Source organism: Lepisma saccharinum, chromosome 1 (assembly GCF_977018435.1).
Source record: "Lepisma saccharinum chromosome 1, izLepSacc3.1, whole genome shotgun sequence".
NCBI lineage: Eukaryota > Metazoa > Arthropoda > Insecta > Zygentoma > Lepismatidae > Lepisma > Lepisma saccharinum.
This window is the reverse complement of record NC_139229.1, coordinates 63,129,449-63,155,306: the sequence shown is the minus strand read 5'-3', so window position 1 is coordinate 63,155,306 and position 25,858 is coordinate 63,129,449. Positions and strand designations below refer to the sequence as shown.

Here is a 25,858-nt window from a genome sequence, read left to right as displayed (position 1 = left end):
GCCTAGGCTGGGCAAACTGTTTGACTACAAGAGTGTCTACCCTCGCCCCCCCTTCTTACATACGGGTGATTTGATAAAGTAAAAAGTTGATCTTTTAAATTTTTTTATTGTGTCATTTTGCCAGCTGAATACTATTTTGTTGTTTCTAAGCAGTTTGTTGGAAATGAATTGATGACATTATTGTGTTCCATACATGTTCATGCATCACATTCCGAAAGGATGTATCTTGATGTCAAGAGATGTGAATTATCAGCATTAATAAAGGTAGTGTATTCAAAATCCACATATGTCTAACTTCAATCAGCTCTCCTGAAGAGTTAGTGATAATGGACATATGAAACATAGTATTCATCCGGCAATTTGTGTTCTTTGATCTAATTTTCTCAGTAGCAAATAAACACACAACCACCACTTAGGACAAAAGTCATAGTAATTGGAGCAAGTAATTGTTTCACAATACGATCTACAAACATAACAGTAACAACTTAAAACAAGATAGATACTTACACATTGTTTGTGCTCTTGGTCTTTGAGACATCCATTTCCATCCAGGCTTTTGAGTTCTTCCAATAAAGTGAAGAATTTGATCTTCAGGGCTTGCAAAATTATGTTCTGATTCATAATTATATTCACAGTATACCCTGAAAGAGGAAAAACAAATTGTTGTAAATAAATATTGTAACAGGGACCAAATAGTAAACAACATATTACTACATAAGCAATAATAAACAAAGAAAATCATAATTATAAAATTCTTTTTTTATCTTTTTCATTCAATAGATTACCATTACCTAATGATGACTGCAAGATTGTAAACCAGTTACAGACATTGAAGACAGGACTATTATCCCTCAATGATAAAGGTATGTTCAAATTTATATACTTTTAATAAGATTTTTTGATATACTGTATATTGTTGTTTACAGTAGTCAAATTTCACATCCTTTTCCATTCTCCACATGTTGAAGATCTAAATTTTTCTTAACTAGTTTTGATTATTGAACAAAAATATCACTCATTTTTTATACATATTTATTTCAAAATTGGGAATAATATTAAGTAAATCTTTGTAACTCTATTTTCTAAGCATTATGCTTATGAATAGAGGCATGTCTTATAAACATTGATTGATTTGTTTTATTTTACTTTGCTTTTTTACCACTTCTGGCTAATAGTGAAGATGAGGATGTTTGATGACATGATGAAATTGCTGTGAGGATAACCCATGGCCAGACCAAGGCTCAAAGTTGGAAAATTCACTGGTGAGATTAAAAGTCGACCACAGAGCTGGATGTAGCAATTTAAAAACACCACAATATATTGTCACTGTATGTATGCTATTTTACAACAGTACTTTTGAAGGTAGATTGCTTTAAAATTACAACCACCTTGATGGCCCGCTTACAGTCTCGCCACCCAAGACTCCAGGTTGAAGTCCTACTCTAGGCCTGGGTGTTCCTTCATCAATTTCACTTATTCAATGCACATCCACATTGGTGTGACTAGACAAAAGTAGCAGAAAGGTGGTGTAATATAAAAACATACAAAATATATAAAATCAGAAAAAAACAAAATACTTCATGGATACAATAAATGTCAACTATCACAACAATTATCAAAAAGCTTCAACTTCAGATTAAAATATAATCAGTGTGTCTCAATAAGCTGCCTATTTAGAGCAATTATCAAAGTTGAAATTGTTGTGTGTGTGTGGGGGGGGGGGGGTTTGTAGAGTGTTTCCTCAATCCTTGCAATAGAAATAGATGGATGGAGGATTCTTACATGGTTAAAAATGGTGAACAATGAAATAGGCAGGGAATATTTTTTGCAAACAAATTCCCATTTTGAGCTTATTCTACAGTATAGTGATAATGATAGTCATTATCAATGTGGACAATTTGCATTTTCCTTTAATTTATGTAAGTGAAATTGTATGTATTCCAAGTTATCTATTCTTTATTCATCTTCAGATCACATACTTTGTTTTTGCAAAGTTATCCTTTTTTTCTTTGCCTGTTCAAAATTTAAATTCTGGTTGTCACTTGTCCCATTGAAGTTAATAGTACATTACTGGGCACTAGTTGAGAAATACATCGCTTGTTTTGGTTCATATTAGGACTATTATTTTTTTATGAAATATTGTTCAATGTTAACTCCACAAGTAGATCATTAGTTGTACTTGATGGGTTTCAGTTCATAAGTTTAGGATTCAGTGTTCATGGAATTGATTTGATTATGAAATTGTGATATATCACAGTTGCTCAGTTCACAAATTGAAATTCAAAATAATGCCACAAAATATTTTTCCTCCTGTCATCTGGATCTTCATATGTATTCATGTAAGCTTCATGCAACATATTTATAAATTTATGAGTATAGCAACGTTGTAAATTGAAAATAGAACTATTTTATTTTATTTGTACATCTTCAACACCAGATCAAATGCTGGTGGAAAACGTTTTCTAATTAAGGTAAGTGAATAAATATTAAAAACACTTTTTTTTAAACAATACTTTCAGTTTGAATTATTTGCTTACTTCAGCTACTGCAAAAATAGACTATCCTAGTAAACACTTACCAATCTGGATGGACTTTCCAGTTCTTCCCTTTGAAATATTCTGTCACTGAAAGGAACAGAGGAATTTTTAGTATTGAATTGGCAAGATTACAAATTTACTTGAAAAGTTCTTGTCTTTACTATTGATACCAGATACAGACTACTAAATATACAAATATTGAGATTCAAATTAAGAATACGTATTGTGATTCGTAACATCCAAACATGTGAAATAAAATTAAAGATACTAAAGTTTTCCAGTGCTTCAAATAAACAATTATTTAAGTTTTTCTCCATTGTTATGTTCAATAGTTAATATAAGATTTGAGCATGTACAACTTTGTAAATATGTATAACTTAAAATACACACTCATGAAAGAACAAATACATATGAAAACAGTTTAAACCTCTATAATCAAAATTTATAACATGATTCACTTCCTCTGAGCTGTAATTATATTGTTGGTCTTACCATCTGCATCTGTCTGCTTTATTTCTAACTCTTTCCTGGCCTCATAATGCCCATAAATATCTGGTATTGCTATACCAAGAGAAAAGGGAGTGCCATCAATTTGGTGGAAGAAATACTTATGTCTTCTAGTTACTACCCGTTTCTATAAAGAAAGAATATACATAATCATAAATTACACTACATATTAAGCCAAAGGAATAAGGAATATGTAAAATTGTCTAATTTCATCGAGATAAAAAGGTAAGACTATCCTCCTTTTGAGGAAATTCGTAATTCGTACATATATTCTATAAATATGTAAACTTTACAGATTATAAAGTAAAATTTCCAACCTCCAATTCACGGTAACAGATGCAGAATGAACACTTGAAAATATGAGTAAATTAACAATTTTGCAGTCTTAACTTTAGTTGACAACATTATTGAGAATAAATAATATAAACGATTAGTTTTCACTTACTTTCATTGTTGGTTCTGGCACATATTTGTTTTTTAAATGCATAGTTCTGCTGTGTAAAACGTCCATTTTATCTCAACAGGTGAAGACTGTTTGAAACAATGGAAATATTGTGTTTAAACAACAGATGTGTGCCAGAATCAATAATAAAAGTAAGTGAAAGCCAATCTCTTAATTATTTATTATTAAATAATTAAATTATTTAATATTAAATAAAAATATTTAACAATATTTAATATTAAATAAAAACTGAATTATTTATTCCTACTTACCAATAACATGAAAAAACCAAAAGATTACTATAGAGCTTTGTTCACTGATATTGTATTTTAAAATGCTTGTTAGGTTATATAATTCAAGAACATGCAGAAATTTCTTGGACAAAATTATGATTTTTAGATGGTAATGATAACAATCTTGAAATGGAAATTGTAAGAGTCTAGTTCATGAGATATATATATACTCCTTCTTCTAGGTTCATTGTTGTTGTTGGCAATATTTCTTGCAGTTGTTTGTTACAGCTCTAACCTCTCTTCAAATGAGCAACAAGATATAACCCCAGATGATAAAAGTATATAATGATAATACATTTCTTTATTAAGCGGGTGAGGTTCAGCCTATAGGTTGCTCTGCCACCTAACCCTTGTCAATGTAATGTTTCATATATAATAAACTGCATGTGGAGCATGTGTACTTGTAAGAGATATACAGAATTAAATGAATACACAAAGTGTTTAACTTCAAATACAAAAGACAAAATAATACGTAATAATAAAAATACAATTTCATCTAGTGACTTCATACCTTCAATATGTGCCATGACTCTGCCATTGTTCCATTAACAGTAAATCTTTTACTTTACCTCTGAAACATAAGGGATTGTTTACGCATGTGATGTTCGCAGCCAAAGCATTTCATGCTTTGGGAGCCGAAAAGGCGAAAGATAATTTGTAGGCAATGGTTTAATAATGGGGAAAATCGAAATTGTTCCACTTCCAGGTAGCATATTCATGGATATCCCTACGAGAATGCATTTTTTTCGAACAGATACTGTAGTTTACCTTCTCCTAATATACTGCGGGTGAAACAGAGATAATGTAGTTTCCTGGGAATTGAACCTGGGACCACTTGCACCAAAGGCAAGAGTGCTAACCATTTAAGAATTAAATGTATGTGATCTGCATTGCAACTATGATCGAGAGTGCTCCCTTTGACACTTTATAACAATAAATTAAGCCTCTGGATCACAACTCCCTTAGTACATTGTTATCACATTCAAGAAGACCTAGTTTCAATTCCTGGCAGGGGCAAAACTCAGTGATTCAGATCTCACTTTAAATTGTAGGTCCAGTCCTAATAGCTGTATCAATGTGATAAAACCAATTTTTAAAAAACTTTCTTGACATGAAAATGTTGATTTTGATAGTTGTGACTTCAGTCTAGAAACTAGGGTGAAATGTCACATTTAAGAAGCAAATTGCTTCTAATATGAACAATTGTATTATTTTGTAAAATTTGACTGTGATTAAGCAGGTTAAGGAACTTTGGTAATGAGGAATAAGAGGATTGAAAATGTTCTTATATCACTATTATCTTACCATATCATCACAGTGGACTTTGACATTTAATTCTGCTTCACCCTCCTTTTGATCTATCATATCATGCCGTAGCTGAGAAAAAGGGAAAAATGTTTGCATAAATATTAGTATATCTATAAAATTATTTTACAGAAATGAATAACAGATGATAAATTTATAACTATGTATTACCTTGAAGCAGATCAAAACAAAACTACATATATTTTCTAATTTTGTCTAAGCTGTCAAGAAAAGAAAATGAGAGTTTGTAGAATACCAATAGTTACCTAAGCTACAAGACCCCTAACAACAACAAGGTTCCTACAGCGATTGGTGTGGAGAGAACGTTCATCTGAGCTTTCCCCTATCCCATCACGACAGGCTGCTTGTTGTTGCACACTGTTTGCAACACAAGGACTGTAGACTATTTGTATTTGTGTGTTTGTTATTTGAACCAATACCGCTTCTGATACTGTTACCAATTTTCATTAATTCTGATACTTGGATATTGTAACAATTTAAAGTTTTCCAGAATATTTATTTATATGTATAAATATGTAAGCATTCCAAGTTCAGCTATGTCAGGTTCATTTATCAGATTTGATTTGAAATAGCCACATGATTATATATGATATAATCAGAATATAATATTAATTGCCATTTAATTATGGAATTCCCTTTTGACACATACTATTGTCATATAATTTATGTAAATTGCTGATTTTACACAATTTTCAGTATGTTGGGGGCAGTGGCGGCTCATTCTACTTATTGTTAGGAGGGGTGTATTCACAAAAAAACCTTACCTTAACTATTTGAAGATGAACTCCATGGGGTGGTCTTTCATTGACTTATTCATTTTTACTTGTACGATTTACCATTCAAAACACCAGATTATATGACTTACTACCAGAAAACAAATTACTCTTTGAATGGATTCGAAAACTTAAATTATCAAGCACGTACTGACAAGGAAAACGGACGTGTTACATGGCTGGCCCATGTTTCTCTCGGTAATCGCATGTTTATGTGTGATGTCCACCATGAGAGGTTTCGATTTCTACCACTTGGCAGCGCCACCATACATTGGACTGCATTAAATGCAACCTTCTTTTTAGCATTACAAGCAATGATATATAAATAGCTAGATAACAATTTGAGTACATCTTTTTGACCACTATTTCATTGTATTGCTATTCTCCCCAAATTAATGTAATTAGGAAATTGTAAATCTGTAAATTGGAAATACAGGATTTTCCTTCTTAAATTTTCAAGACATTTCAACACCTTTTCTACTGGCCCACAATAAAATGCAACACCAAGATAATATTTCAGCAGTCACCAGTACTATTTAGGCCATTTTAATGGAAGCATAGCTTTTATCTATGAGGGTGGATCAAATGAAAATGGAACAGTATATATATGAAAGTATGTACATCCACTCTTCCGTTTTCATTTGATCCACCCTAATACATTCTGGACATGGTCAGAACACTTACATGTAGGAGAAGGGTGTTGTTTTCTCTGGGACCTCCGTCACTGTCAACCAGCTCAACTTCAGTGAGATCAACACTGTTGTAATTGGGCTTCAGTGACTCCTGAAACTTTAAAAACATGCAACTATGAATATTTGACAAAAAGAATATGTAGCATGTTCATCACAGGTCATCAGAACAGAATATATAATGAATGTGATACTTATAGGTGCAACAATTTCTCCTAATACTTAGACTATTCAAAATGTATTATTATCTATCATTGCGTACAGTGGCATATTCTCCGTGTTACTATGTTTACTGCTGTGTATTATATATTTAGCTGTAATATATGAGTAATTGCTCATTATTATGCAAACTATTAAAATAAGCTTATGAAGCAAGATTTAATTAAATTATTTAAAGAACTTAATGACTTGGCCACTGACGGCCAAGTTTCCTCCCTGATTGTATGTGGAGACTGCGATGGAGCCAACGATAAAATGGGCGATTGGCTATTTTTACAAAAATGCAGCCTTCATGGTCAGTTCCATCATTCCAACAACGATGGCAGGAGAACATTGCTTGTTCCTTCCTGATTTCTGTGCCATGCTTGGCAGAGGCATTGTTGCTATATGAAGGAAAATTTCCCTTGGTACATGGTAATACATAGGTAAAAAGTTTTTTTTAAAAAAATATAGAAATTGCTGGAAAATTTGAAGTTTTTAGACTTCTGTTTTTTTCTTTTATTTGCATGCCTGCATTGGTGTTTTATTTCTATTATATCCAATTAATCTAGAGATTATACATACAATATATACAATAAATAAGAATTGTTGTGGTAAAGCAGGACACATTTTTAGAATACACCACTCATGGACGTCCGCAGGATTTTTTCCAGGGAGGGGCAAGCAAGGTCATTTTTTTCAGGTGGGCAAGGGAGGCATATTTTTCCCCATAATAATAATGCCCTCTCAAAAAAAAACACTATTTCAGTCTGAAATTATAATGTTCCTTCAACATATTTATAATAATTAACATAACTTACTGTGGCTGAAATGAAATTATGTGTGAAATATAGGTGCATCCAGAAAGTAAGTTTCCCACTTGTCCACAGGTGGCAGGCCATGCATATTGAAACTTGTTTGGCGCATGTGTGAGAGGCACATGCCCTGGCTAGTGAATGTCCTAGAAGACGTTTCCCAAAAGTCCTCAGTAGCATCGCAGCAGCGATGAAACATGGCGGCTCTTATTCTATCTCCCACCACGTTCGAGGTTTGTTAGGTTACCAAGTTCTTGAACGCACAAAACATACACCTGATTGAAATTCATCATTAGCTGTGCCAGGTGTATGGGCCAGACATCATAAGCAAGCAGATGGTGCGTCGTTGGTGCAGGACATTTACTGAAGGCCGGCAAAATGTGCATGACGACGAGCACAGTGGGCGGCCATCAGCCGTTATGGACGAGCTTGTAGAGCAGGTGCAGCAGTGCATATTGGAGGGTTGTTGTGTCATGATCATGGAACCCAGCAGCCATTTCCCGCAGATTTCTCAGTCGTTGTTGCATGACATTGTTACGAAACGCCTCTTGTTCCAGAAATTTTGTGCCCGGTAGGTGCCAAAACAACTGATGCCCGAACACAAAGGAAAATGCATGGGCATGATGCTGACATTTCTGCAGCATTACCATGATGATGACTATTTTCTCAACCGAATCATCACAGGGGATGAAACGTGGGTTCATACAGCACCTCAGAAAGCAAGCAGCAGTCCATGCCTTGGCGTCACAGTGGATCTCCATGCAGGATGAAGTTCAAACAAACTGTGTCGGTGCGAAAAGTGATGTGCACAGTGTTCTGGGACAGACAAGGCATTCTGCTCATCGAGTTTCTGCCCAGAGGTGAGACTGTGAACGCTAACCGTTACTGTGGAACACTGGGAACATTGTGATGAGCCATTCAGAATAAGCGACGTGGTAAGCTCAGTGCCGGGGTGATCTTGCTGCACGACAATGCGAAGCTGCATATGGCTAGGCACACTGCAGCCCTTCTGGACAGGTTCGGTTGGGAGGTGTTCGATCATCCATTGTACAGCCTGGATCTTGCTTCCAGTGATTACCACATGTTCTTGCACTTGAAAAAGTTCCTGTCCGATCAACATTTTCACAGCGACGAAGAGGTTCAGACGGCTGTCACACAGTGGTTCGGCACCCAGGCAGTGGACTTCTATGATGCAGGTATACAGAAGTTGGTCCCACGCTATGACAAGTGCCTGAATTCCGGCGGGAATTATGGTGACAAGTAACTGGACAAGTGCTGTACCATTGAATGATATAATGTTCCCTTTTTGTGCATGACCCCAGGGAAACTTACTTTCTGGATGCACCTAATATATAATTTTCAGGTGTACATTCATTTTCCAGGGATGGGGCCATGGCCTCCACTTGCCCATGACACTACTGATTGCATATTAAGAGTACTGAATAATCCCAAATGGAGATGACAACTAACACCAGAAAATGAAGGAAATGAATGTGGACTACATGGATTCCATGGTCATGAAGTCTTCATTTGATAAATTTCTTATTGAAAAAATGTTTATTCATGCTTGAAGGAATCAGAAACAATGTATTCAATGAAGAACAGTGTATAAGATAATGAGGATGAATATAACTGTGATAACAACCACTCAGATGACAATCTTAAATGAAAAGTTGGAAACATTGAAAGTTCATTTCTAATGTGTTGATTCTGCAATTTATGAATGCAATCATCATTTTGCTCAGTTCCTGCTCATAGAAACATGAGGACAGCAAAAAGTATATGGCACACAAGGATGAAGAGAAGTGAGAAGTGATAGAGATTAAATTTTAAATACCATCAGCATTGTAATGCTTAAGAAATGCAATGTTGATTCTATCTACTGATTGTTATTATGTATGAAGATATGGTTAGGATTCATAAATATAACCACAGAAAGATATAATTATGAAATATGAAGATGATACAACTGCCATGATAACATATTCTTTTGAACTATAAAGCTATACTATTAATATCCCCATAAACTGGTACAGCAGTGAAATCTAGGAAAACAAGTGTGTTGTATCCAAGTTGTGAAAGTCACTATCATCATTATTATTATTTTTTATCAAGTTCAAGATTCTGCCATTTGCTGAATTCAACATTTGGTAGGCTTTAAGAACGAACAAAGAATGTGATTAGAGGGGTTTGTTCTAGCATTCCCCATCTTTCAATAATTTAGAATGAGGCTCTTTATCGACTGTTATTTGTTTTTATCTTCTCACTGGCACTTTTCCAGTAACTGCTTTCATAATAGATGATATTCAGTGAGCAACTTCCCCCACAATTCATTGAGGGAAATCATGCTCTGCCACCATATTTCTTACAAACAGATCATATCCTGCATTGAAAACATGCGTGGTAAGCATTGTGCATATGATCTTGGCCAAAATGGTTCAAGGTATGCTTATCATGATCATATGAAGAATATGTATGTATAAAATATCGCAAATTTCTTGCTGTAAGAAGGCTTCTCATACACTTTCCATAACACATGCAAATCTGTTTGCCTGACTTTATGCTGTTTCTTCTCAAAGTGCACTGCGTGATGCCATCACATTGAATATGTGACAGGAACAATAACTGAACTTTACCACATGTTGTTACAGGATAAATTACAAAACAAATTTAGAAGAAAATGGCAATGTCTGTAGTTACAACAGTAGATAATTTATGTGAAATATAATATTTTTAGCAATTACAAGCAGCCAGGACAAAAATGCAAAAACAAATGGTGAAAAAAGGTGCAGAATTTAATTTCTTTGTTGCAATTATGTGCTTTGACAATTAAGTCATAGTTTTGATAGGGACTTCAAGCTTCTACCATTGTTCAATTTCAAGCCACAAAGAGTACATGAGAAACACATAGTCAATACAACATCATACTTTGCATTCGGTTATAACCTATCTCAGCTTTCCTCTGCATTTTCCTGTTTTATGGTATTAAGGTTTTCAAAAGTATAGTAATATGCATGTTATTGCAACAAGTTACTTATTTACAAGACAGTATCAACATTGTTATATATTGAACACATTTCATATGGCAGAAAGCTACACAAATCCAGACAAGAATACATATTGTTGCTTATCTGATGAAGAGGCATAAGTATAAGCATATACTTTCACCTATGGCATGACAAAATTTCATGATTACTCCACTTTGAGTATACAAAGAAAGATATACAGGGTGGGAAATAACCTTTTGCTAGGGGTCCACAGTAAAAAGTAACAACAATTAAGAAATTATGGTAATACCAAGTGTTAACTACGACAATTGTGGTTACAAAAACTTAATTAAAAAAAGTTAGTATGTCCGCCGTTTTCTTCTCTCACAGCACGAAGACGATCAGGGTAGGAGCTCAGAAGATTCGCAAACAGTCCGTATTCCATTCCATGTCACGGAGGACTTGTTCCAGATGTGCAAGGAGTGTTGGCCGGGAATAGCAGTCCGGTCCACGTTCCACTATCATCAAGGACTCAACTGCGTCCTTCAGAATAGTCCCAAAGTGCTCTGCTGCATTCAGGTCCGATGATGCACCCGGCCATTCAGAACTGCTGAAGAAGTAAAGGCCACTTCGCTGAAGAAGGTCTTGGTTTTAGCATTTGCCTTGAAGGAAGGTGCTTTGTTGTGAACTAACTTTTAATTTTGTTTTTGTAACCACATTTGTCGTAGTAAACATTTGGTATTACCATAATTTCTTAATTGTTGTTACTTTTTCCTGCAGACCCCTAGCAAAAGGTTATTTCCCACCCTGTATATAAAAAAATGAACTTCTAGAATCTCTATCCCTCTTCATCAGACAAGATAAAGGCATAACAACAAATGTTTCAGTGTGTTTCTGCTAATAATGTAGAATAATTAATTACTTTAGAATACAAATTTCAAGTTTTGGCATTTAGATAAAACAAATATGCTTCAAACTGAAAGATTATGCGTATTGTAGAACAATATATCAGTTATTAATTATTGGATTGACAACTGTATTCATTTTGTAAAAATTAAAGATATTTAATTTATTAGCATTTCCTTGCACTTGTCCTTTAAAGCTAGACACACATATTGGATGCAAGGGGATAGGAACATGTCACCCCCAATAAGACAGACAATATATTATGTGAGTGTACAATATTGGTGTTGTACACTTTGTCCCATGCCCAATAATTTAAAGGTAGCATACAAATATAATGCAATTAGCATACAACTTTTCCTGCCAGCCTGATATAATATTTATTCTTATATAAAACCCAGTCAAATATAAATATACTTACTCTTCCTTGTGATTTACTAATCTGAAGCAAAAGTAAAGGGAAAAGAATGCTATTATTACATTTGGAATTGCAACATAGGGTTGTAGAAATTGATTTAATAAGCCCTTTGATTGTAATTTTTAAGAATTTCAAGACATGTAAACATATTTCTAATTGAAGCTAAGTAATTTCGAGCATATGGAAAAGGAATAACCTTAATATGTTTTAAGATCAGTGAAAAAAACAAACCAGCATTCATGGTGTTGTGAGGTAAATGTGGTGAAAATATTACATGGAAAATGGTCAGTGTTTGCAGTCACAAGAACATACAAACTTGGAGTTATCTTACATGTGTGTGTCATATGTATCTGGAATGAAAAATGAGGAAAAGTATATGAATTGTCTTTTAAATTCACTGTCTTCTTCTATTTTTCATTTTCATTTCCTTAAGTAGTGAACATTTCAAATATTAAAATGCAAGATAACATTTTGTAATAATAATAATCTCTATAAAATGGCCATAACCAAACATTTTTTACAACAATAATAACCTATGAAACAGAAATATGCACCATGTAGAAGGGGGGTGAAGCATAGGCTTGCGCAGACCCTCTGATTAGGGGGGGCAAAAGCTTTGATGAAAGTTCAGTCGGGAGAGAAAAACCTCATTGTATCTCACTGTTTTAGTTTCATTGCATTGATGGGTATATACAAACTGCAGCAACATAGAGGCACATCACAAATAAATAAATTGTCTCTGAAATGTGCAGCGCTTCTTTTCTCCAAACAATTGTGTTCATGCACTTAAGACAAAACTGTTTAGCCCGGTGGAGGCACATAGTGGTTCGGATCCCACTTTAAACTGTAGATCCAGTCCCGATTAGCCTATCAGTGCATAAAGTGGACTTATAACAACAACTCAAGTACAAAACTGTTTAGCAGCAATAGACTGAAGTACTTAGTAATTATAACATCTCTGGTAATTTACAGTGCATTACAGAAAATAATAAAATTGCGAGCGAAGTGAGCAAGAAAATTTTTAGATACAAATTTTTCAAACTGAAAACAATATTGATTTAATATGACAAAAAAAATCATGGGCTGCCATGGCATTCTCTTTTAGAATTTTTTTCATTTAGATTATTCGGCGCACAGGGTCAAATCCCACCGTCCCCTAGCTACAGCTCTGAACTTGACTATATGAAAAGGAGTAGTTGCGAGTGAAGTGAGCAAGAAAATTTTACAAAATGTATTTTAATTTGTATAAAATTTGATATCGAGGAAGCAATTTCCCTTTGTGCCACTGCTACTTTTAGATTCTACTAGTCTCAATGTTTGCCTCCCCCCTGCACCCCTAAAATTGATTTCCATCCAAGGTTGGGGAGGGGCAAGGCTCATTCCCCCGTCATTGCACCACTGCACCCCCTTCCCCCGTAGTTGCTTTGAATTTTAATCAGCTTGAAAATACTTTATTTTATTTAAGAGTATAATATTGTTTAATAACAGCGATAAGATTCTTCTACGCTAAATTTCTAGGTGAAAGTAGCCTGGAAGAGAAGGGGGGTGGGGAGGCAAGGATGGCCACACCTCCACCTTAGAAATCAAATGTCAATCTAGAAGTATATATTTCACATGTACAATTCTCACGTAATATACATGAAGACATACCAAGAATAATACAAGTTGAAAAGCTAGAGATAATAATGGAAATATATAGATTAAATAATGTAAACATTTAATGAGAGAATGAAGAAAAACTGCTCAAGAAAATTATTGAATTGGAACAAAATAAAAGAAAGGTAGACCAAGAAATAAATGGAGAAATACAGCTAAGAAGAACCTGGAGAAAGTTAGAGACACAAGAAGGAAGATATGTACCAGGACAAATGTATGTATGCTGTAATATGATGCTTTCCATCCTATGGATATGGGTCAACGGAAATTTAAAAACAAGTATTATTATTTGTATTAAATAATATTTAGTTCAAATTTTGCACTGCAAATTCACGTGACTTCTGCAAGTTTATTATAACTGAATGCTCAAAATACTTAATTTATTTGTACTAACATGGAACTTGTTAAGTTTTGTGTGTTACCATAGAGAAATCATTAATCATTTACGAAACATATTTCTCCATATTGGTTTGAAAGTATTGAATATCGATGCAGAAGTTCCTTGAATATGTACTACCATTGAATGCTTAACTCTTTCACTTAACATTCACTAACACAAGCTACTAATACATAAATAAATCTTTGTGTGGGCGTGTGTATGTGTGGCAACTATTTCATTAAACTAACAAAAATACTGTTAATTTCTATAGAAGGCAATACCTTCACTGTATAAATATAGACCTGAGATCTAACTTACCAGTGGCCTGAGGTCGGGATGATACAGAATGTGGCCATTGTTATTTATGATAAATGAATATCCATTTACACCCAGCTGAAATGAAGACACAAGCTATTGTATTATTTCTGATGCATGATATTCAGAATTATGATCATTTTATCAAAGAATCTGCTTTAAAATTACTTTTTTTTTTAAGAAGAAATATAATGTACAGTTATATTGAGATCCAGTGTTTCAGGTAACTTGAAAAACATTATCAAAAAAGAAAAGCTAATAAAAATTCTAGGGTGTTTGGGAAAAATCGACTGTCACAAACTGCAATTTCCTGTTGTTTTCATTTAAGTCACACTGAATCAATTAAAGAGAATATTATAAGTATAATTTTATATTGGGAATGTGTAAAGATTCTGAACAGCATTGATCCAACATATATCATGCCTCTAATGTTTCCTATTAACCCTAGAAAGCTAATGCTTCGTCAAATCGGCATCCTTTCTTGCAACATGATGTGCTGGGCACCCTCAGTACCTTCAATTGGCCTTGAACTTTCTAGGGAGTGATACTGTGTGGGTTGAATTGAGGTCCAGTTGACAAATTATTTGATATTATTTTACCTGCATAGTCGTTCTGATGAAGCATTAGCTTTAACGTAACCAAATTTGCAGCATCTATTTCAGTGGCGGCTCATGGTTCAGAATGTTGGTGGTTGCAGCTAATATATATCGTATATTTCTTCATCAATATATACTATAGTTATATAACTTTAATTTGTATGTATTTATAATGTAATTATGTGTATTTATAATTTTATATGTGAGTGACACGTGACACTCTCGAGGGGTACAATTAATAACCATCATACAAAATTTGAAGTTTCCATTTATTCGACAGCAATATTATGCAGAATTGTATTTTTTTGTGATTATGTAAGAAGTACTTTATGTTCTGATTCAATTGTTAAATACACGTATTTTGACGGAAAACTCTGATGAACCGATGCTTGTAATTGGACTGGAATACTCATCCAGCTTTTTTGTTTGTTACTAATACTATCAGAAACAAATTATGTTAGTAGCCAATTTCAATTGCCAATAAAACTCTTCCTATAAAGCAAAAGAGTAAGGTCGTCAAAATGACTACGACTTAGCTTTGGGGTTCCTGATATTCCACCTTAACTCTCTAGGGTTTAAAGCATTAACATATATAAATGCCTGCTATAATATTTCATTTTTTGACTTAACTGCTTTCTCCCGAACACCCTAGAATTGTAGTTAAAGCAGGGATGCTAATGATGCAGGTTTAATTTTTGGTCAAACAAAAATTTTTACTAAGTTCTCATATATATATTCTTTCTGTATCCCAAGCTCTATCTAATAACCATTTTGGTGTATCTTATATGTTGATAATAAAATATTACTATTTTGATATAATAATAATTAAATAAATAAGCAATTAAATAATAACATATTTATAACTCACCTTGTATGGTGGTACTAGTTTCTTTAGCTGCAGTATGGGAACATCAGTACCAATCACTCCAAGCAATTCTGCTACACGTTCACCCTGAAAATACATCAGACAGTTTAGCAGTGAGTAGAACAAATGCTGGCATGTGTTATTGTATTATTTATAAATTAATCATTCCCATTTTGGTCAGTAAGATTTTTTTTTGCATTTACCCAAATAATTACTTAAATCAAAGAATACTTTGTGCTTATGTCATTAGTTATATTCCATTATGTGACTTCTAATAAATTATTCATTGTCACATATATTTAAGTGTTTAAGAATATATAAAGCAATGCATTGATTGAAGTCATGAATGAGATGCATTGAAATTTTGTAGGTTAATATTTTGATTTCTGCGGTTATTTAGGAAATAAATATTAATGGCAGCAAACTTAAAATATTTTCCAACTGAACATTTGTATCGGAGAAATTTCCAGTTGGGGGGGGGGGAGTTACAGTTAAGCTATCTGTACACGATCAAATGAAACATGAATGCCATGATTAAGGAAAGTGACGTCATAGTACACATCATGTTTTTCCTTGCATTCGTGGTAACTCCAAAAATTTCCAAATAGAAATAGTCCTAATTAAAGCCTTTCATGACTGACTGTTGACCACTAAGAGAGAACATGCTATTGAAATTGATTGTTGAAATGAAACATCGAGGTAGAGAATGTTATTTATTTCTATTCTCCGATTTTAAAAATTCATTGTTGAGCAACAATGCAATTCTTTTAGAAACCATTGCTTGTGATCCTTTGTTTGTGTTGTTGGAACATACAAATCAATACTAGACGACAATGAACAACGATGCATGTGCAGTAGGCAGCAAGAATGAAAGCCAGGTGTCCAGTTGAAAACGTGCACAAATTCATCGTCAGCGGACGACCATCAATTTTCACAGAAGACTTTCTTGTGGATGCATGAGGATTTTCTGTAGCCCATATCCGAGTATTCTGACTATTCACGTATCCACACAAATGGATCCAGGCCTCATCACTGAAAAATGTTTTGTTCAGTTTGTTGACCACATTGTTCCGCATAAATCTGTTGAACCACTGACAATAATTTCTGCGTTTCTCGAAATCCAACGGGCGTAGCTCTTGAACTACTCGCACCTTGTATGCTCGGAACTTCAGACGTTTTGCAGCCCTGTGACAAGATGACAAAGATTTTTCACCTCTTGTGAAAGCCTCCTCAGAGACTTCCTAGGGGAGTTCTGCAATTTTTCACGAACATCCACAAGAAAGTCTTCTGTGAAAATTGATGGTCGTCCACCCCTTGGCTTATCTGTAACGTTTCCTGTTTCGCGAAACCTTTTTATTAAATCATACACTGTTGTTTATCATGGTGAAGGAGGGTTGGGATATCTCCTATGAAAGATCTCTATACAGTGTTCGTATGATTTAACTTGAAAGTAAGCTTCCAAAACAGCAACCCTTTGCTCCCGTGTAAGACTCATGGTGAACTGAATTCGTGTGTGTTTTTAAATGGACATCTGGCTTTGATTCTTGCTGCCTACTGTGCATGCATCGTTGTTCATTGTCATCTAGTGTTGATTTGTATGTTCCAACAACACCAACAAACAATCACAAGCAACAGTTTTTTAAAAAATTGCTTTGTTGCTCAACAATGAATTTTTAAATTCAGAGTTCGAGGACTTTAGAAACGCACTGTAGTTTCCTAGATATGGATATGATATGATAGATATGAATGTATAAAATTATAGTTCGCACTTTAAGAGATTTTTCTGTAGAATCAGGATGTCATAACAAGCTTTTTTATTTCATTTGGCAATTTGTGTATTTAAATTACCCACATTTTTATGTATAATTGACCTTTATTTTCACAACCATTTCCACTTATATCTTTTCATTTTTGCAAATCGAACACTGTAGAGGTTATGGCTACTATAAGATGAAGTTGCTTGAATCATTCGGACATATTTTGCTATATTTGTGGGGAGTACACAGTGAAAGAAGTAGCAAACCTATTTCAGAGTTTGTCAAAAGAGCATATGCAGGTTATTTTGGAGTCAAGCTTGCAGATGAGGATAAGCCATGGGCTCCTCATATTGTATGCAAAACTTGTATGGAGCATTTTCGCCAGTGGACAAATGGAAAGAAATGCTGCCTGAAATTTGAAATACCAATGGTAAGAGGGAACCGAAAAACCACGTCGACAACTGTTATTTTTGTATTGTTAATATCATAGGCATCAATCGAAATAATCGTGACAAGTGGTCTTACAAAGCACTTAAGTTACCTGTACATATCATGGAAAAACTGAAGGCAGGAATTTTTCGATGGTCCACAGATCAGACAACTTAAAAGTGACCCACATTTCATATCTTCAATGAATTAAATCGATGCATGTGCCTGGCACTGGATTTGTTCTTGTGAAAAACTTTTTTGGCAACAAGAGGCAGATAACTATACGCAATTCCACGTCAATTCATCCAGGCCATGTCACCCACCATCCCCGATTTTGATGAAATTCGGTATGCTTATAGATCTTTTGATGCTGATTACAAAAATGACAACTTTTTTTAATTGGTCAAAGAGTTCAGAAGTTACGTGCTTTTTAAGATCTCCGTGTACGCCACATGCGGCTCCACTTTGAATGACACGCATTAGGTTATAAACGATCGTATCTTCCCTCGGGTTTGCCGTAGAAACTTCAAGTTTCTTTTCTTTTGTTCAGAATAGTATAGGCTTTCATTTAAATAACATTTCAGAAGAATGTATCAATAAACATGTATTTTTATATATAGTTTTACGTATTTTTTTAGAAAAATAAATGACTAACTTCAAGCGCGAATTTCATGCAATGCCCCCCCTTCAATTTACCCTTAATTTTATATGTAGGCAGCTCAGTGTGTGTACTAATGTCTGATGAAAACATTGGGATGGGCGGTTCAGAGACAGGGTGATAAAAAAATAATTTGCATAAAATGACATTAAGAGTAAATCTTCTTAAAAATTAGCACAAAACCTGAAGTACAATATGTTTCAAGCTACAATATTCACAATGTATGTTCACTATGTGTGAATGTAAGCATAGGCGTAACCTGGCGGGGCCAAAGGGAAGCTCTTGCCCTCTCCCAAATTTATAGATTAATTTAAAATTTGCATGTAATAATTACAGTGGAACTCCGATTGAAGTTCCTCGATTTTACATTTTCCTTCATTTTGCATTCAATCTTGGTGGTCCCAACATAGTAAATTGTTTAGAAATTTTCCAAGATTTTACATTTTCCCGCGTATTAATTTTTTTCAGCTTGGTCTCATGGATAACGTAAAATCGAGGTTCCACTGTATCTAAGTTAGTTTCAACAGTCTTCATTTTTTTTAAAAAAATATATATTATATAATTATATATATATATATATATAATCATTATTAACATTCCCAAGTTTAGCAAATTTATGTTCGAGAACATTCTTTTTGTGCATTTTATCTCAATAGGGAAGTTCTTTTTTGGCTACTCTTCATGGGGATACGTAATATGAAGTAAGAATTAATACTACACATTTGTGCTGATTTAAGTTTTTTTCAAATTGAGCTTTTTCGCCACATACCACAGAAAATATGCTTGTGACGGGATGGTTGGAACAGAAAAAAATACTTGTATAGACTTCTATAGTATAAAGCAACAAGTACGGCAATTATGTACCAATTCCGTAGAAATAGTATTCAAGGCATAAATTTCTTAGTAATCATCTAGGGTGAAATGACAACAACCCACAGTACAATGTGTCAGTAGCGATTGCAAAGTACAACAGTACCAGGAAGTATGCACTATTTTGAACTTACAGGTTCCGTAAGTTACTTTTTACAAGTAACTGGGTTTCTTTTACAGTTACTGTAACAGTAACTTACTGTTAATGATCATTGATTTGTGTAAAAGTTACACAAAATCAGTGATCTTGAAGACTTCCGTGTTTTACTTATGTTTCTAGTACATAATATGTATTCATATATTTACATTATTACTGCTAATAAATTATGGAAAACACAGTCAGCTTTGCTTGAACGATTATAATTAAAAAATCATTTGTATGCTGACCATGGTATTTTGAATATGGTGTCATTGATTCCATTCGCACCTATTTCTTTCTCCTCCATTCCAAGTTCAACAAGATCCAAAGATCCACTCCCTCGACAATGACTTTTTCCTAGCTGGACAACAACATTCCAAACGAACACAGCAGTCTACCAAAAACAATGGAGTTTTCACATACAATTAGAAATGAATTACAGTAAAGCGTGGATGTTCTAAATTTAGCATGCAACAAAGTATAGCTTCCTTGCCAGCAATTCCGAGAAAATCCTTTCACGTAGCATCCGGAGAAGGTACATATTTTATTTTTATAGTCTTGAACAGAATTGTCCAATTTAGCTATTTCCCTACTGCAAAAAGTAACTCTATTACCGTTGTTAACGCTACAGGTACTTACTTTTAAAAGTAGCTAGTTACAGTTAGAATTCCTAAATAAAAAGAAACTGTACTTGTAACTTTGTAACTATTTACTTCGAAACACTAGTTGTTTAACAGTCAGAGCAAAATAATATGTGCTGATGTAATATGTTTTGTATAACTGTATGGTTTGACTTTTGTGAAGAAGTGGTTTTCCGAATTCCAACTGTAAACTGTTATGTAGTAGCATGTGTGTGCTTGACTCAAACTTGCTTGTAGGATTGCTTCAAAAGTCCACCTGAAAATGGAGATGCAGCTAATAAATTCTCGCATCCACTTTGTCCGTCAACTTCCTACTACTGGCCACAAAATATTCTGTGTCCAGTGGACATTAACAATACAAATGGGTGGACACATGTACTTAGTGATAAGTCAAATACTTTAGTGTGTTCGGAATGGTCACAATATCCATGTAAAATGTGAACGGCACAATTTATAGTACATGAAATTTTGGCAATGCATAGAGTACAATTTTTAGGTACTATCTTAATGGGTGTCATTTGGGTTGAGATAATCACAAAGTTATCCATCGCATAAAAATAGTGTTCAGGATTATTTGATAAATACATTTGAAAAACCAGAATTAATACTCTTTATTCGTTTGTTCCTCAAGTGCCAGGAGGATCACAAAATATATTTAACTTGTAAATTTGAATTAATATATAAATTCGGTAGAGGCAAGTGTTTCCCTTTGCCCCCGCCAGGTTACGCCTATGCTTACATTCACACATAGTGAACATACATTTTGAATATTGTAGCCTGAAACATATTGTACTTCAGGTTTTGTGCTAATTTTTAAGAAGATTTACTTTTAATGTCATTTTATGCTAATTATTTTTTTATCACCCTGTCTCTAAACCGCCCATCCCAATTTTTTCATCAGGCATTAGTACACACTCTGATCTACGTACATATAAAATTGGGGGTAAATTGAAGGGGGGGCATTGCATGAAATTCGCTCTTGAAGTTAGTCATTTATTTTTCTAAAAAAAAATGTGTGTTGGCCAGTGAAATCATTATCTTTGTTATGACTAATTGCTAAACTTCTTGTTATGCCATACACACTGCCACCTTTTAGTAAAATGTGAATTTGTCAAATTTTTGTTTGATCATGTAGAGGTGCAATTTCAGACCTTTCAGGATTTCCAATAAGAACACTGTTCAACAACTTTCAATTGACAATTTTATTGAGTCATAATGCTCTTGTTCAATGATAATTTGATTGTGTACAGATGGCTTAACGTTTTTGAAGTATCAAGGTATTATATATAAAACATCCCTCCAAAGTTTCAAACTTACAATCATAGTGCAGAATTTATCCTCATCTCCCCTTCAAACACCACTCTGGTTGTTACATATGTGCTACAGATTGCAAAATATACATGAATTGTTGAGAAAGTACCTCTTACCCATCTTTACAATAAAAAACCTGGATGTTTGGATTTGTTTTGTAAATTTAACAATTATCAAAATGCATGTTACCTCTTCAGTAAAGTTCCTTCTGTCAAATATAGGTGTAGACACAGATGTCATAAGTTGATAATCAGGGTCATATGCACTTTTAGAATGCAAACCCTGAAAGAAAGATGCAGAAAGTTTGAGATAGTTATAACTGCAGTTCGATGAACAATGAATTATTATTTTAAAATTATAATTTAAAGTCTTCTAAGTATCTTTAGTCCAATTTTTCTAAGAAATAAGATTATATAATCATGATGTACTGATCAAGGATCACACACAAAGTTAAAAACCATGTCTGTAACTTAAAGTAATATTAAATACATTTTATATCACTTCACATCTTGTATTATAACTTAAAATAATAATAATAATAATAATAATGAACCTGAAGTTAATTTTAATGTTTTAAAAAGAGTTTTTTATTTTTTATCGTTTTTAGATAGACATAATTCAATGATAGTACTAAGTAGAAAATTAGAAATAAAATGTCATACTCTGATATCTGCATATACAGGTGTCCACTGAATTGGGTGGTCACTCAGGTACATGACCATAGGGCGAGCCATCACATAAATGTAGTTAAGGACAGCTTCCCTGGCCTCCGATTGGCTGTTTACTTGGACATAATAGCCTGTAAAATAAATTAATTGTTATAAAAATGGCAGAATTAGCAGGACAGTACATTTTTACTTATTTGTATAGAAACATTACTTAATTAAGTTTCAAAATTTAAACTATTCAAATTAAATTGAAAATTGGCACTTTTCATTTCATATGAGGAAAAAGCTTATTGTTATTTGATAAGAGATAACATAATTAAAGTTAAGTTAATTTTAGTGTTCTAGCACAATAATTAGAGGACTCAAAAAGTTAACTCAATAAATTAATGGCTACATGAATTTTCAATATGAGAGGTCCCACACCGAAAAGTTCATGGCTAAAACTTTCCTCTAAGTTTCAAAGATTTTTCCCAAACAAGGTGTCTAAAAAGTTATTATTTATAAATGTATATACACAAATGAAATACAAGTAGTATATATTTTTACCTTTGTTGTTGCAAGCCATCCAACGCATTTCATTGGCATTTGTCCCATCCCTGCCTACAAGATATGTAAACACACGGACAGGAAGATGTGGCATGTTATGTTGCTTAAAAATGTCTTCAAATTTTGAAGGAGGTCCATCCGTAATGAGCATAATTGCTTGATTACACTGGGATCCCTGACTTGTGCGATTGTACTGAAATTAAAATATTATTTTTTAAATGAAAATATTATTTGTTTATGTGAGAAAAGATATACTCATTTTTTGATTACTTCTTACAAACAGGAAATCCATGCTTTAGATTACACATATTACTGAACATTATTAATACGGGGTTATTAAAAAAGAAGGAGTAGATTGCAAATTTTTATTGGGGCACACATTAAGAGATAAAATATGTATTATGTGTCACTAGAGAGAGTAAGTATCAAAGTTTTATGCACTCAATGTGAGCATTATGTGAGACGCGACAAACCTCGAAACAAAAATCTATTTCTTTACACGCATGCTTCAATTTGCCACTTCAGTTCATTGAGATTTGCAGAAATAAAAATCACAGGAGTGATAGGCATCCACAAATGATGCACAAGATCATGGTGTCCACCTCTTTCAATCATAATCTCGGAATGTAGAAGTAGAACGACTTCTCCTGTTGCTTTCACCACCTCACGTGACACCATGTTGGATCCAATGGAAATTTTATGCAGGTTATTAAAAACTTTGATTCTTACCTGGTCCAGTGACAAATAGCATATGTTTGTATCTTTACCATGTGCCCACAGTAGAGATTTGTAGTCTGCTGCTGTTTCTTGAATATGTACTGTACTGTATTATGCAAGTTGTGGAGAGATGACGGTCCTACAAATTTCATGTGAATTTTTTATGATTGTATGTTAACGCAGACAGGCTTCAATAGGTTTGTGATGAGAAGTTTTGCTTAATAATCAATGTATTCCAGGTTTAATTGATCTGGGAGTTCAATCTGTGATTCTGAATCCTTTACACATATATTGAAGTTTGTCCAGTTCTAATTCATATTGTGCGTAAAGAGGATTCTAATACAAACTTGGCCATAACTTTGCTTTTATCTTTTTCATACTATATCATTTACTTAATTTTGTTATGTATGTTACTAAATAATTCCTAGGCTCATTTGTAAATGTATGCAAGAGAAAGTTTTGCAATGTCTGAGTACTCTCTTTTACATCTTAACTTCGAGTATCATAGGAATGCTCACAATTTATATAAGAGAAGAAAATCTTAATTAATAAACATGTAGGTATAAAAGTGCTATGTGAGTACCTTTTTAATTGGCCACTCAATATAATAATTTGGTACACTGCTGATTGGATATGATATGGTGAAGTAGTTGCTTTAATGTGCAAATGTTTCATGCAAGTAATTGAGGCATTGCAGATACGAAGGGCGAACTCAACAAACGTACATTGTGAGGGAAATGCATTTCATGTTGTCAGGCACAGTTCGAGTGCCACAAACACTTATTAACAGTAGATCGGAATGTTTCATGAGTGATTTCCAAAGTTTTTTGTGGAGTTCGCACTCTACCTGACAACTTGAAATGCATTTCCCTCACAATCCACGTTTGTTGAGTTCGCCCTTCGTATCCGCAATGCCTCAATTCTTTACGTTTATCAACAAAATTTAATTATAAATTAATTTGCATTACTTTCTAAGAACGTGTGTAAAATAAATTACTAAATCATATCCTTACCTGATGCAAGAGTCCAAATGCTGTGATGAGAGCAGACGAAAAGTTTGCAATATTTTCAGGTTTCAAAGTATTTAGTGCATTCTTCAGTTCCCTTATATTTTCTACATTTGCCTAATAATAAAGGAAATAAAGCTTTACTTAGTATAATACTTACAAAGGAATGTTTGAAAAGACAGTTTACTCAATACAAGAACAGACAATTTCTTTTGGAAAATTTGTAGAAACCCCCATAATGCAGTCAAAAAGCACAGATCATTTGGTGATATGCTGAAATAAATTCTTAACATTATCCATTACAAAGTCACAACACACATCTTGTTTCAGTTGACTTATTTTTCAGATCTACCTAGATATTTATCAGTTTTATACAAACATAGTTAAAATATTCTTACTTTTTTGGACTTTTAACTATTGTGTTAATTGTAAAATACCAACGTTTCGGAGGCTGAATCTGCCTCCATCTTCAGGGTAACGAGTAGTCTATTAAATCATATGGTGTCTATAAATGGTTGCCATATGATTTAACAGACTACTTGCTACCCTGAAGACGGAGGCAGATTCAGCCTCCGAAACATTGGTATTTTACAATTAACACATTGGTTAAAAGTCCAAAAAAGTAAGAATGAATAAATCAACACTGATCAGTTACAAAGAAGAATAGTTAAAATATGTTAAAAGGAAATAACATGTAGATAAAGTATCTGTGATGTCATTGAAACACAAAGTGTTGGAGTAAAGAGATTACATTGAGTTGCTGGAGCACTATTCCACAACTTCTGGTGTGATTTGTGATGTCATCAATGGAGAGGGCCGATAGTCTCATACTTTTCAAAAACTCTGCCTCTGGAAAGCAAGGAATGATTGGCCACTCCATGGATGACATTGTATAATTATATCTGCATGTAATTTCCAATTATAACAGTATTTTTTAAAACTAAAATAGCCTTTACCTCTCTGATGAAAGATCTAAGTAGATAAAAAATGTGGACAACTGAAACAAAATGTGTGTTCAAATTATGATCGTAAATACAAAAAACAAGGTTTCTTTTTCTTAATTTGCAAATTATGCTTAAGTTTACGTACCTGAACCATGGAGTCCTTAAAACATGGAACCAACTCCTCAGTTACATCCGAGAATTTGTATACATTTACAAAGTCATTGTTGCCCAATGTATCCAAAATGTTGTTAACAACGGCTCTGGCTATGTCTTTCCTTGGACCTGTCATTGAACCTGAGCTATCAACCAGAACAACCACATCTTTTGGACTTGTCGCAGCTTCAATATACCAGGAACTTGTTCGAAAATCATACAGTTCTTGCTTCTTGTCATTTTGTGGCCACTTAATTGCTGTAATGCAGGAACACATACATATATTGCAGACAAGAATATAAACTGACCTGCTGAATAT

General features: G+C 33.8%; 1 protein-coding gene across 1 annotated transcript in view; it reads right to left on the bottom strand.

Annotated features, from left to right (window-relative positions):
* stol (voltage-dependent calcium channel subunit stolid) overlaps positions 1-25,858 on the bottom strand; it is a 309,278-nt gene that overhangs the window by 66,395 nt on the left and 217,025 nt on the right. Inside the window, exons 6-18 of the mRNA XM_083132012.1 lie at positions 25,532-25,797; positions 24,449-24,559; positions 22,719-22,911; positions 22,167-22,303; positions 21,694-21,786; positions 15,703-15,786; positions 14,242-14,316; positions 11,892-11,912; positions 6,563-6,667; positions 5,085-5,156; positions 3,030-3,171; positions 2,579-2,624; positions 508-641 (exon numbers count right to left, since the gene is read on the bottom strand). Coding sequence (XP_082988138.1) covers positions 508-641; positions 2,579-2,624; positions 3,030-3,171; positions 5,085-5,156; positions 6,563-6,667; positions 11,892-11,912; positions 14,242-14,316; positions 15,703-15,786; positions 21,694-21,786; positions 22,167-22,303; positions 22,719-22,911; positions 24,449-24,559; positions 25,532-25,797 — 1,479 coding nt within the window. The remainder of the gene's footprint in view (positions 1-507; positions 642-2,578; positions 2,625-3,029; positions 3,172-5,084; positions 5,157-6,562; positions 6,668-11,891; positions 11,913-14,241; positions 14,317-15,702; positions 15,787-21,693; positions 21,787-22,166; positions 22,304-22,718; positions 22,912-24,448; positions 24,560-25,531; positions 25,798-25,858) is intronic.